This window comes from Equus caballus, chromosome 26 (assembly GCF_041296265.1).
Source record: "Equus caballus isolate H_3958 breed thoroughbred chromosome 26, TB-T2T, whole genome shotgun sequence".
Classification (NCBI taxonomy): Eukaryota; Metazoa; Chordata; class Mammalia; order Perissodactyla; family Equidae; genus Equus; species Equus caballus.
The window spans coordinates 44,611,309-44,625,624 of NC_091709.1; the positions used below are offsets into that span (position 1 = coordinate 44,611,309).

General features: G+C 56.4%; 1 protein-coding gene across 1 annotated transcript in view; it reads left to right on the forward strand.

The window, feature by feature from the left end:
* The first annotated feature begins 204 nt into the window (after positions 1 to 204).
* The window catches only part of UMODL1 (uromodulin like 1), a 62,426-nt gene continuing 48,314 nt past the window's right edge, over positions 205 to 14,316 (forward strand). The window contains exons 1-4 of the mRNA XM_023630219.2: positions 205 to 280; positions 3,884 to 4,126; positions 11,380 to 11,541; positions 12,402 to 12,523. Of these exons, the coding sequence (XP_023485987.2) occupies positions 205 to 280; positions 3,884 to 4,126; positions 11,380 to 11,541; positions 12,402 to 12,523 (603 nt within the window). The remainder of the gene's footprint in view (positions 281 to 3,883; positions 4,127 to 11,379; positions 11,542 to 12,401; positions 12,524 to 14,316) is intronic.

Below are 14,316 nucleotides of genomic sequence, written 5' to 3' on the forward strand. Positions count from 1 at the left end.
GACATGCAGCTGCCCCGAGGGATGCCACCATGGCAATGACGGGCGTTAACAAGCAGGCATAAGGGACCGCTCCCAGCCAGCGCTCCCTCTGAAGCCACTGCCACCATCGGCGGCACGGGGAACAGAAGGGCCCTTTCTCCGGGCCCAGGCTCCCTTGTGCTGCTGCTCAGGAGAGGCCCAGGGCTGCATCCGCACCACCCGACCATGCTCAGGACCCTTGGGCTGGCCCTGCTGGCTCTGGTCAGTGCCGTGGGCCCGAGCCAGGCCAGCGGCTTCACAGGTAAGGGGTCCGGGCTTGGCATGGGGGATGCTGGAGGAGCGGGGGGCTCCCTGGGAGCAGGTCTTGTGAGGAGAGCAGCCCTGCCGAGACCCCGGCAGACAAAGACACACCTGCTTTGAGAGGTGGCAACGTGTTCCTCCTTGGCCAAACTTTTCCATAAACCACAAAAGAGGTGGTGTGCCTCTGATCCCCTGGGGGTAGATGGGGTTCAAATGCAGATTCTGAGTCAGCGGGTCTGGCGTGGGGCCTGGAACTCTGCATTTCTGCTGCCAGTGTGGACGCTGCAGATCCACAGGCCACGCTGAGAGCAGAGCGCTGCCCGAACCTTGGCATATTAGAGTTTTCAACTTACAGATAAGGAGGTGGAGGCCCAGAGCAGTCAGGCACTCACCCAAGGCCACACAGCAGGCCAAGGGCAGAAATACCACCAGGGCGCTCCCTTTTGTTGGCCCTGATGGGGCGGCAGCTTCCCCTCACCCAGGGGCCCGGTTTCCTCTTTGGTAAATGAGGATGAAAGTGGCCGACAGAGGAGTGAGGAGCTGAGCAAGGACAACCTGTCAAAGCCTTCAAGAGGCACATGATTTCTGAAGAATTTCAGAGAATCGAAATGGCAAATCTTTTTAATCATTTCCCTCTTAAAATCTGCCTCATTCCATTGGGAATTTAAACAGATCCCTTCTGTTCCTCCAGTCAACCTCAGTTTTGTACTAGTTTCACGTTTTTTTGCCCATCAGCAGGATTTTGGTGTAACTGTGATTTCTTTTTACTTGGTTTTTCCTTTGGAACGGGTCATGCACAAACCACACAACTCAGTCCCAGAACGAACGGGAATATTGCGAGGCTGGAGGAGAGCACAGGAGGGATTTGACGAGCCTGCTCATGCATCGCACACACGAGGCCACGGGGAACAGAATCTCAGCCACGCGCCAGGGTTGCACACCTCCCTGTTCTCATGTGCCAGGGACGGTCCTGACAGGCACGATTTCACTGACTCCTCCACAAGCCCAGGGCACAGCTACCATTTTATAGATGACAGGACTGCAGCACTGAGGGGCGGGAAACGTGCTCAGAGTCACACAGCTGGCGTTTGTGAAGCTGGTGGGAACGGGTCTGTCTGACCCAGGACCCACGCTCCCTCCAGGGCCTTAAGTTTGCCCATCTCTGGGACTGGAGCTCAGGACCCCCGATGGCCATGCTGACGGCTCCTGAAAGCGTTTGTGGAATGGCAGGATCTGCTCAAAGCTTTCTCTCTGGGCTCTGCCAAGAAGCCAGGCTGGGAGATCAGCCAGCGGCCTCCAGGAGAACGTGGAAAACAAAACCGAACAAGCAAATCCCAAGAGCAGCTTCAGGGGAGATGCGAGCGTGTGTGGTGTGTGTGCAGGCGGGTTCTGCTAATGATCAGTGGGACTTGTCTCGATCAGATGGGGCCCGGGGCCTCTCCAGAGACAGGGAAGTCACGACCTTCATTAACATGGCTCGCATCTCATCTTAGGTTAAAGAGAGAAACGAAACCTGGACCCACTGCTCCAAATTCTCAGTGTGGGCGGTCCTTGGGCTGGTCTAGATCCCTCCACTAGGGACCACATTCACTGTGGCCATTTTCTCTGGCCTCTCATCCAAGTCACCTTTAAGGTCTGGGGCAGGTTACCCTGGCCTCAGAAACCTGCCCCGGCCCACATAACCAGGGGCCTCCCATTCCTTTCTGAGGCTTATGTAACCTACCACTTTGGTGAAGATGGGCCACAGGTTGTCCCCCACCCCCCAGAGGCCCTGCTGCCCCGCAATGGTGATGGGGAGGCGGCCAGGCATTCTTGTGGCTTACGAGCGGGCTCACTCTGGGGCGGTGGGATTCAGCACCGTGTCCCACCCAGAGTAAGGCCGCAGGATCTCCCGTCAGCCAGGGCTTGAGGGCTGGCTCTGCCCTGTTTCTTCCTGGGTGGCCGGAGGGTTCCCAGCCCCCTGAGTCTCACTTTCTGCACACTTGTGGGTTGCTGTGAGGCCAAAGGAGAGAATCTTCAGGGATGCTGTCCTGGTGTTGGGGATGAAGATTATTTCTGCTGCCATCTCTGAGGTCCTCCCCAGAAGTCCAGCTCCTCATTGTGGGGTATACACTGTAATATTGATCCTCTACCCATAGTCTGATAAAGCTTAGAACGCAGAGGTGAGTCTCTGAAGATGTAAAGTGTATTCGAACGATTCACTCATGCTACACTGAGGGCCCATGAGTGCAGAGAGCCCCAAGCTGGGTGCTAACATTGGGGGCCACCACATGGCCCCTGTGTTAGTCCCCAAGGCTGCCATACAAAGTACTACAGACTGTGGGGCTTAAACAGTAAAGATTTATTGTCTCTAAGTCTGGAGGGCAGAAATCCAAGATCAAGGTGTGGGCAGGGCTGGTTCCTTCTGTGTGCTGTGCCGGAGAATCTGTTCCGTCCTCTGTCCCAGTTTCTGGTGGTTTGCTGGCAATCTTGGCGCTCCTTGGCTTGTAGAAGCATCTCCCCATCTCTGCCTCCGTCTTCACGTGGCCTTCGCCTTGTGTGCATCCTGTCTCTGTGTCCAAAGTTGCCCTTTTGTAAGGGCACTGGTCACGTCAGATTAGGGGCTACCCCGCCCCGCTATAACCTCATCTTAACTGATTACATCTGCAAAAACGCTATTTGCAAATAAGGTCATTTTCTGAGGTCCTGGAGGTTAGGACCCCACCACGTGAATTTTGGGTGGGAGGGTGTGGACACAGTTCAGCCCATAGCAGTCCCTGCTTCGCGAGGCAACAGAGGCTCTCTGGGTAGACGGGACACCCCAGGACCACAAGGGGGTGGTCCAGGACAAAGAGACACAGGGCTGGTGAAGGTAACGGGTGCTATGGGGTCCCGAGAACTGAGAGATCCTGCCGATGAAGGGGCTGTGGGTGTCTCTGCACAGGAACCAGGCTCCAGCTGAGAGATGCATAGGGCCTGATGGGACCAGCTGGCTGTTGTCCTCCAGCGAGGCACTGTGCCCTCGTCTCCCGAGGACAGCAACAGTGGGGCTGAACTTTACCGTCTATGAACTTCTCATGTGTGCTTGAGATAATTGCTATTTATCTTCCATCCTGTTCCAAAAAAGGGAGTCATTGCTATCTGTGCCCAGCAAGTAGTAGGCCTTCAGTATATATTTACCGAGGGAATTGCTGCATATTCATTTCACCGCAACAAACCCGAGGCTCACGGGGACTAGGAGGTGTGCACAAGGTCCTCCAGCCGCAGAATCAGAGAGCACGGAGCAGGAAGCAGGGACACGAGCCTCCGTGTCTTCCCTCAGTGTACTGTCAGACCCCCGGGCTGGGGGAGCATGGGTCGGGCCCAGGGGCATCTCCACGGCCTGTAGCGGAAGATGTCTTAGCATGCAGGTCCCTGTCTACAGGTCATCCCTTCGAGTTTATGCCGCTGCATGAACTTCTCAGAGATGGGCTGGTGGACAGATGCTGAGGGGTCTGCCCAAGGGCGAGAGGGCTCCTTCCACACTCTTGCAGATGTGGAGGGCTTGTAGAGAACCCCTTGTATGGATCTGATTCTGGCACTTGTCCTTTCTTGGGTTCCTGCATCTTTCCTCCCTCCCTCGTAGAAAAAGGCCTCTCCTTGCTGAGCTACCAGCTGTGCAACTACAGCGTGACCCAAAATGTCCAGAAAGTGGAGGCCGTGCAGACGTCCCACCTGACCTACGTCCCCTGCGGCGGGTGGATCCCGTGGAGGCGGTGCCCCAAGACTGTTTACAGGACCCGCTACCTGGCGGTGGAGGTCCCCGAGCCAAGGAACGTGACCGACTGCTGCAAGGGCTACGAGCAACTGGGCCTCTACTGCGTCCTGCGTGAGTCCAGGGCGGCCGGGCGGGCTGGGGGCTCCCTCCCTCGTCCCCTCTCCTTGGGATTCCTGATGAGTCTCGGGACAGTCACTGTTCACGGCCATTAGCCCTGAACTTACTGGATCTTGCTGAAACACTGGCTCTCAACCATGAGCGTGTATTAGGATGGTCTGGAGGGCTCGTCCCAGCACAGATCCCTGACCCCACCTCCAGATTTCAGATCCAGTGGGTCAGGGGTGAAGTTCAAGTTCACAGATGGTGCTGATGCTGCTGGCCCGGGGGCCCCATTTTGAGAACCTCTGTATTGGAGCAGTGGCTTTCAGACCTGGCTGCATATCGAAGGCCCCTGGGCAGCTTTAAAAATTGGGGTGGGATTGGTGTGGGGCATAGCTTGGGCATTGGGAGTATTTTAGAGCTCCCTGAGGGATTCTAATATATGGCTGAGTTTGAGAACCAGCATTGCCTTCTCTTCTATGTTGGCAGCCAATCTTTTCTTTCTGAAAGCTGTAGTGGAATGCTTTCTTTAACCAAAATCCTAAGCTGAACTCTAGTATGTGAAAGAGATGGAAGGGGTCCCTTCGCTTTCTCCTAACTGCCCAGGGCCCCCGAGTCCTGTCACTTTCCCGGTGAGGTTTGGAAGATGCTGGGGGCAGTTACCAGGGCTGGCCAGTGTCTGAGGCCAGGTGGGCTGGGCTGTACGGGGCCTCAAGGCTCAGCCTTTTGACAAGAAGGGAACTTTCCAGAAGATTTCTTCCAGGGGAAAGTCACAGGCGGGTATGCGTCTGTGAGTGTGTGTGGGTGGTGGTGATTGTTAAATCTGAGTCAATACCAGATCCAAAATGAGTTTTGGAACAGTCAGAAGGTCCCCCTGCCCCCACCCCCCGTGGTGGAGGGGAAGTGGGAAAGGTGTGAGGGCTGTTGCCCCCAGGGTGCAGACAGCACCCACTCCAGGGTGCCGGGAGGCGTTCCCATGTGACCCGTGCCTGGATCCCAAGGCTCAGACAGCAGCAGGCTACGCTGTGGACACTGCACACGGGCAGCCTGCCCTCTGCCCACACCAGGGGCTCCAGGATGTAGTCTTGGATGGTCTGTGCAGATCCAGAGCCTCTCCCTTCAGGCCCCTCAAAGCCATCTCACAGAGGACAGGCATGGCTGACACTTTGCTCTGGCCCCCTTCAGAGGGTCAGGCGCAGAGACGTCCTCACGGCTCAGGGGCAAGCAGTTCACGGGAGTACACCTCTTCTGGGAGTGTTGAAATGACACCACTACTACCACCAATGAAAACCAGATTGGCCAGCTGACCTTAGGCCCTGGGGCTCCGTGCCCAGTGAACTCCCGCTGGTCCCCTAAAGGGGCACTTGCAGGGAGGGGCTGTCCCTGGCGGTCCTGCCCAGGCCCTGCTGGGTCTAAGGAGCCCCTTCTGGTGCTGACACCTGCTCCTGTCTGCTTTCTCCATCTCCCCGGGCCGCATGCACGAGGGGACGACCAGCTGAGCTGCTGTCCCTGGCCTGGAGCACCTCCCTTCCAGGGAGCTGGGGTCCCATTGCTGTGGGGGCCTTGGGGCCCATGGCATGTCAGAACCCAGTGGTGGAAAGAGGGGGCCACCTGCCCTGTCTATCTTCACCTGTGGAGGCCTGCTGGCTGTCGGGGGGATTAGTGAGGTCTTGTGTCCAGGGTGCCAAAGGAGGCCCCCAAGAGAGGCTGAGCCCCACCAGCCCCACCCACGCTGACTGGTCTCCTCTCTGTAAGGGCTGCCACCCTGCTGTGACAAACAAGTTAATTCCCACCAGAGGGAGGATGGGAGGGCTGGCAGCCCCTCTCCGACACCTGCTTATCTTTCTTCTCCTCAACAAACCAGCTGCAAGGAGTACCCCTCATGAGACATCAGCCCCACTATGAGAGTCTTGGTGCCTTTAATTAGGAGCTCACCAGTTGGGAGAGGGCCAGAACATTCTAGTCAGAGAGTTCTGTGGGCAGGGCTGCCCTGGAGACTGCAGGTAGGGGTGTGGCTGGTGAGGGAGGGTGAGGATGTCATGGGGACCTTGCTGGGAGCGGGAGAAGGAGGCCTCACCGTGAAGGCCTGGAGGCCCCTCGAGTCGGCTGAGTTGGGGTCAAGGGTCCACGGTCCCCTGGGCCTGAGAAGGGTCACTCTTGCAGCAGTGTGCAGAGGAGGCCAACAGGAGCCCAGAGGAAAGGGGAGGGAGGAAAAGGGGCCTTGGTGGGGTCGTCCTTTGTGACGGGCCAGCTCAGGAGATTCCTATCACCAGTGGACAGGAGAACCCCCCCACCTGCAGACCGGGACACAGAAGTGGCCAGGTGACTTTGAGATCGCACAGACTCGGGCCTGGGTCTCGCCGGCCCCCATCAGATTCAGTTTGCGGCATCTGGGGAAGGTGGCCTTGGTGGGATAGGGGAGGAATGGGGATAAAGAAGGTTACGGCACTGAGCACGCTGGCCTCTCCCCCGGGAATGCTCCTGCTTGGTGCCAGGGCCGGGCGTGGCACTGTGGCCGCTGCGGGGGCCTCGTGGCACCCCCAGTGGGGCAACAGCTCTCCTCCCGGCCTGTGGGGGCTGTGGGTGAACACCTCGTCCCCCCTCCGTGTTCAGACATCACGTTGGTGGCTGGAAACGGCCCGTGGTGGAAGTGTTTACCCCGAGGGGATTGGCAGCATGACCTTTTCCACACTTGCCTGGGTCCTTTGATCAAAGCTTGTTCCGAGATGCAAGATGCCTCGTGACAGGCTGGCTCTTTGGGACAGGAAGTGAGAGGTCTCTGTGAGTGATCTGCTGACACCCAAGGGCTGAATCACACAGAATGAGGCCGGCCCCAAGCCTGATGTGGTAGCCCCAGGGAGCAGCCTGCGAATTTGGGAAGGAGAGGAGGATGGAAGGTCCTCTTTCCTCCAGGGCAGGACCTCGGGGTGGCCCAAGGCTGGGGTGACAACCCAGGGCTCTAAGTTCAGAGGTCTCATCCCCAGAGCAGTGAAACCTCTGACTCGCTTCCTTCTTTCTCCTCCCACTCAGCAACCAAGTATCTAAAAAGGGAAGAGAGTTACAAGAGCACATGTGGTATTTCTTTCCGTCTAGATGACTTTCTCAATTTTTTTTAAGTCCAACATTTGGAATGCAATGATAAGTCAGAGATTATTTTATTTAAATGTATTTTTTAAAAATAGAATTGCAAAAATTGGATCCATGAACTGTGCAGAAAACTTGGAAACAGCAAAGAACAAAGAGAAATCACCCACATGCCTGCCGCCCAAGAATAACCGCGGTTCACGTTTTCTTCTAGTCTTCATTCAGGGCAGCTGTTTGCAAAAGCGTGATTACCCTCTTGGAGATTTTTTTGAGGCACGCTTTTACCACTTAGCCATTTATCTGGAACATCTTTCATGTCAATAAATATTATTCTACAGCAGGGTTTAACAGCCACATGGCATTACCTCATGTGGATGTATCGGCATTAAGCAATCCCCGACCACTTAGTGGTTTCCAGTTTTTCATTGTCATAAATAATGCCGTGATGAACATCATATGATACAAACACTGCAACACACAAGCTCGATATTATTCCCTCGGGATGAATTCCTAGGAGCGGAGCCGAGTGAGTGTCTCAGCTGATGCTCACCAACTGACACCCTGTTTTCTGCCCTCCCTGTCTTCTTCGCACACTCATCATCTTGGCAAGCTCTCTCTCGAGCAAGCCCAGGGCCCCCCCACGACCAGGAGACAGCCCCAAACTTCCCGTCTCCCCCTGCTAACGATCAGGGCCCCCTTGGGGAAGGAGGGCGCCTCTGAGGGAGGAGGCGGGGGCTGGAATGGTTATTCCAGAGCAGATCAGACTCCTCAGGCCCAGGGAGACCCCGGGGCCGTTGCTCAGACAGCGCTCCCTCCCTCGGCATTGTCTCACTGATCCGTGACTAACCCTGGGTTGCCAGGCACTGGGCAGGCTTGTTTCATTGTTTGTGTTGAGTTAGTGGAAGGAGAAGCAGACTCTTGACTTTCTACCAAGCTGGAATTGTTGACTGTTCTCTGGGGCTCTCGGCAAGCCGGCCAGCTCCGAGGCAGGCAGGGGATTCCCAGCAGCATCTGAATCAAGATGAACTTGAACTTGAAAGCACTTCTGTGGTGATCAGGAAACCGTTTTTGGAAGCCAATTCTTCCTGGTGGCCTACATTTTCTTTTCATTTCAATAAACCTTTTCGTTTAGATTCGTTTGAGATTTACAGACAAGCTGTAATTTCTGTACACCCTTACAGGCTTCCCCTAATGTCAGCATCCCACAGGGTGCGCGTGTCCCAGCTCAGTACCCAGCGTTGGTGCGCTACTATTAATTTGACTCCCCACTCTCTTTGGATTTGACTTTTTTTCCCCTAATGTCAGTTTTCTGCCCTCAGAGCCCACCTTACATTTAGTTCCATGTTTCCTTAGTCTTGAGGCCACTGGTTTTTACGATGCGAGAGAAAGCAAAGACCTTTCCTTCCTTGATGGGTGTCCCTACAGGGAAGCTGGCATTTCCGTCCCAGCGTGACTCTCCCGGGCTGCACTGCATGGCCATTTTTCATGCCCTCAAAGCCGGTCCCCGTGTGGCAACTGCCCCAGGACTTTAGATAATTGGAGTAGCCACCTGGATGACTGGGAAATGAAGAGGGAGCCAAGGATTGCACGGAAAGGAGAAAGTTATGGAGCCTGAACTTCCAGTCCAGGCTCAGCGGTGTGAATCAGACAAGACGGCGGGCGGCTTCCGTGATGAAATTGCTAATGCAGACTCTGCCCGTTTCTTCTTTGGCAGTTTTGGCTTTCTCTTCTCTTCCTTGGCTGACGCTCCCGCCCTTGTGATGTGTTCCCAGCACAAGGAGGGGCCACCACCTTCCTTCTGGCTGGGGAGCATTCTGAGGAGACATGGGGGACCCCAGAGGGCAGTCCCCAGGACTGCAGCCCCTCGGGGCTTCCCTTCCACTTGGCGACCCCACGAGTCCACCCAAAGGGCTAATCTTCCCCAGCTTCGGGGGGATGTTTCCAGAGCTTGGTTATCAGCTGGCCTCGTCTGACTTTCCTGGAGTTTCAGGGGCCTGGAACTGCACTTCTGAACATCTTACAGGGCACAAAGATTTAAATGAATCTGGACACAAGCCAGATGGGTTTGAGTGCCACCCCAGGGAGCACGGTGCCCTCATCCGGGGCGATTGGCAGGAAGGCTTCGAGCTCACCCAGCCCCTTCCTCACAGGCTGTCCCTGGGGTCTCGCCTTCCTCTGCCTCTCCCCCTGCTGCCCTCAGTCTCCCCGAGCTCCTGGCTTCTCGGCTTCCTTCCGGCCGTTGCTGCCCCCAGCCCAGCTCCACCCCTGGGTGTGCACAGACTTGCGGGCTCCCCCAGCCCTGCAGCCTGCCATGCTCTGCTGCCAGAGTGTCCGGGCAGCAGTGGCCCACGCTCCAGCCGCCTCTTGAGCAGTGTCTCCCCAGGGAGCAGCGCAACCCGGCTTTCCCGGGTTCAGTTTTTTCTCTTCTTCTGGCGCTCTTCTATGGCCCTGAATACCAGCACCTGGACTCCTGGCCCGTCCGTTTGGGGCCCACGGAGTCTCAGATAGTTTCGGCCCTTTCTTGGATCTCTCTTTTCTTCAGAAGCGAACCCATGCCTCCCCCAGCTCCCTGGCTGAAGTTCAGGGCACCAGGACACCGTGTCTCGCGTGGTGCGTCCAACCACGCCTGGCTGCTCGTTCCTCATCATCTTCCCTCCCGTAGGAGCTCGCCTGCATTTCTGCATGTCCTCCGGGAGCCGTGTCACACGGAGCTCGTTGTGAATGGTGCCCCCTGGAGCTGCGCAGCCCGTAGCCCTGCTGACTGACCTCAGTGGACCTGCCCCCAGTTGACCAGGGAGGGGTCAGGGCCACGCTGCTGGCCTCTCCAAGAGTGTGTCCAATAGGTGGGCCAAATGCCACATTTGCATGGCTAAACTCTGCTCCACCCGAGGCCGTTTTTCTGCAGCTTTCCCCAGCTCAGGAACGCTGCCAACGGATGCCCAGGCGGAAGCCTCGGAGGCTTCTTGAAGCTTCTCCCTCTTTTACATGCCCATCCCATCTGTCAGCACATCCTGAAGCTTCCAGCTAAATACACCCAGGATCTGAGGCTTCCCGCGCCTCCACCCATCACTCTGGTCCAGCCTCCACCATCTCTCACCTGGACCATCACAGTCAGCTCTCAGCTGGGCACCCACCCTCTCCAGCAGCCAGAGCATGCCGTGAATGCCCTAGGGAAGCAGGACAGGAGACGGGAAGGAGCGGAGGAAGAGGCATTGGCCGGCCGTGGGGAGGGAAAGGGGTTTGCAAAACTCCAGGCACCTGGGGCCTTTCGTACAGGGTGAGACAGCTCCAGCCCCGACGGGGCGCCTGAGGGTCAAGAGAGATGGGGACGCAGAGCTACTCAGAGTAATCTGAGGGTCTGGGCAGGGCACCCCTTCACCACCAGACTGCCCGAAACCCCCAGGACTCCCACCTGGACACAGTCTGGGTTTCTCTGCTGCCCCATCCACCAGCTCACCCACTTCGCCCACCCAGGCCACAGGGCCCCTCCTCTCCATTGGAGGGTGGGCACCCTCCTGCCTCGTGATGATATGACAGTGTCTGCAGGGCTGCCCTCTACCCCCAGGGCCACAGACTCGCCTCTCCAGGGCGGCCTTCCCTGCCTCCCCACCCTGGGCCCTGCTTTCCTCCCTGTGGCTCTCATCCTGTCTGACCTGTAGGTCTACTTGCACATGGCCTCTGTCTACTGGAATCTAAGTGTCCTGTAGGCAGGGACTTTGCCTCTGGTCCACTGCTGAGTCCCAAGCACCTAGTGCCATGTCTCATCCATATCCAGTACTCAGTAAATACTGAATGAATGAATGAATGAGTGAGTGAGTTGGTGAGTGAGTGAGCTATCAGGACACTGAGCATCAAGGGGCACTCTAAGGGCTGGTGGAGCCCCTGTACCTGGACTCCTAAGGCCTGGAGGAAAGGGGACACCCAGGACCCCAGCAGAAGCTTTCCTCCTTCGAGAAAAGATGGTCAGACTATATGAAAGTCAAAGCAAATGCCCTGGGGGGCTGCTTTGCAGGACCTGTGAGGCACCACCCAGGCCTGGACACGGCCCTCGGGCAGCCACACCGTGCGCCTCCCGGCTGCAGGCATGATTCAGGACCAGGAGGCAGCCGGAGGCCGCGCCTGCATATCTCACCGAGGTTTTTACTGCCAACATCATTAACTGCTGCTCAATTTTCCCCCAGCCCTGAATCGGTCCCGGGAGTTTGCATCGAGACCCGGGGTCTGCCCAACAGTGGGACTGGAAGCGCCTAGCTCGCTGTGCACCCTGGACGCCGACTGTCCCGGACTTCAGAAGTGCTGCCCCTCATCGAGGGGCCACCACTGCGTGTCTCCCATGCCTCCAGGTAGGGCTGAGGGCCTCTCTTGCCTGAGACCTGCAGCAAAGGAGATATCCAGTTAGCCAGCTGAGCATGGGACGGGGCCCGGCCCTGAGCGGCTGGAGGTCGGGGAGGAGTGGGTCAGCTGGCTTCACAGGGAGCCGTGTGCACGGGCAGATTCCACGCCTGGGTGATGTCTTCCTCAAAATCCAATCACAGAAACCTCAGGGAGAGAAGAGTGTTCACAGGTGCTCTGAAGAGGGAAGACATCCTGGTGTAGCAATGACCCAAATCTCCCACGTTTGTCTCCTGGGGCCTGGGCACTCCGGGCGGAGCTGGCTGGAACCTGAACTGTGTCGTACTGGGAGGCCAGAAGCCCCACAGGGACTCAAAATCCCTCTCATAGCACCTGTGGGCCAGGTCCGGGGCCTGGCCCTCAGTGCACGCCTGTCTGGTCTGGAAAGTTCTGCTCTTGACCGTGGGCTGCCCCCAGGAGAACGGGTTGGTCAAGGTTCAGAGCTAGGGAAAGACATATATGCCATATGCAATATATATTACAGGGGTTGCATATGCTCTATTAGTTTAGTATAAAGTAATAGTATAAGTGATCATTAATAACATATATTAATATATAATAAGTATAAAGGTATTGTATACATTATATATTAATTACACTGTTATGCTGTATGCATTACAGTATATACATTACATATCATGTATTATACACAGTATTGTCTGGTTTACATTATATACAATAACATACATTATATATAGGAATCTATATAAGAGGAACAAGGGGCAGGAGGTGGTGGCAGATTTCTTTATCAGGCCTCGGTTGGCCCACCCTGTCCCGGGCCTGTCACTCATGAGCGTGCACCCTCCTGCAGCTGCGGAGAGGAGCCCGGCCAGCTTCTGGTACAACGTGAGCGTCCTGGTGAAAATGGACTTCGAGGAGCTCCAGCAGGTGGACCCCAGGCTCCTGAACCACATGCGCCTTCTGCACTCCATGGTAGGTGAGGAGGACAGCGTGCCTGTGGGCTGCCCAGGCTGACACAGGCTGGGAACTGGGAGCCTGGGAGGAGTTCCACGAGTGACCCCAAAATGATGACTCTGAACCCAACATGAATTCTTAATTTAAAAAAAAGACAATGTTAAAGAGGTATGATTTACGAGCAACAAAACGCACCCGTGGAAGTGTGCGGTGTGATGCGTTTTGAGGTGCATAGCGTTGTAAGCCACATAGAGAGCACAGGACCCCCAACCTTTTAACAGCTTGTTGCTTAATCCAAATGGTGCCCCTGTGTAGACGGCCTCGGCCGCAGCGCTGCGCCCTCACTAACCTCGCTCGCCGATCCCCAAGGCTCTAGCTCCCGCTCTGCGGAATTCGGCAGGCGCCCCAGGAGGGGCTGGGGGGGGACCTCTGGATGGGGGTCCTCTGCCTCGGCCCTGTGGGTGTTTGCGGTTGCCTGGCTCTTTGCTGTGCCCCGCCTGTCATCAGAGGATTTGCCCAGCATTCCCAGCCTCTGCGCATAGGAAGCCAGAAACATGCTCAGCTGGACAACCAAAAATGGCCACATGTCCCCTGAGGGCAACACCACCCCTAGTGGAAGCCTCTGCTGTGGACACAACTCACCCTTTCTGACACCTCAGTGGGCCCTTCCCACCAGCTTGTCCCCACATGCTGGGGAGCCCAGCGGCGGACAGGGCATTGCTCGTCACCATACGGCGGCTTTCCCAGGCGGTGGGCTGACCTCAGGGCTGGCCACAGGCGAGGGCCCCATGCAGTCACCCCATGCTCAGAAGGGCCCCACACTTGGCTGAATGCTCTGCGGTTGCCTCTCGAAAGGCTTAATGCTTTTTGAATCAGGGGTCCCACATTTTCCTTCTGCACTGGGCCCCGCATGCTGTGCCAGCTGCTCCTGCCTGACCCTCAGACGCATAGATGTTTCCCACCGTGGTGCCGGACCCAGAGCTGGGCCCTCCTTCGTGTTTAGGCCTGCCGGCTGGGGCATGCCCAGAACAGACGGCACACACGCTCACCTTGCTCTGGGCCATCCAGTAAAGCGGCTAGAGAAGAATTCTGAAATGTCATCTTCACTCAGAAGCCTCCTTAGCTGCCCTGGCTGGAAGTGACTTTTGTCTTAGCTTGTTGGGGGACTCAGGTTGTCCAACTGGCCGGTAAGAACAAAGCTATGGAGCCAGACTGCCCAGATTCAAATCCCAGGGCTGCCACTCATCAGCTGTGTGGCTTTGGGCAAGTTACATAACCTTTCTGTGCCTTAGAGACCTCCTCCGTTATATAGGAATAATCAGAATCCTACCTGAGTCGGTGGCCGTGAGGTTTAAATAGTACATGAAAAGAGCTTAAAATGGTGCTGACCTGGGTAGGTTCCGAGTTGCTGTGGTTGTTGGTATTTGAAATATTATTATTGTCTCGTGTCTGCCGTTGTCTCTTCATGAGTGTCTGGGTTTTGTTTCTCCAGAAGGCAGACAGTTCCTTCCCAGCAGGAGGGGCCTGCCCACAGCTGGGCTCCTGGACTCAGGGATTCCGTGAGGCTGGGGTTGGTCTCTGTCCTCCTCCTGAATTACGGACGACCTGTTTCTCCTCCTGTGAAGGGGTTCGCGTCTGCCGAGGAGGACCCCTGCAAACCCCCTTTCTGGTTCCCCATGGAGACTTGGGGTTTGCCAGCCAAGCCTGCTCTGGGATGCTCTTCTGCCCAGGCGGTCAAGTAGACCTGCCTGGCTGCTCCAGGCAAATGATATCTTGAGACTTCGAGATATTCAGCTGGAGCAAAAAGAATG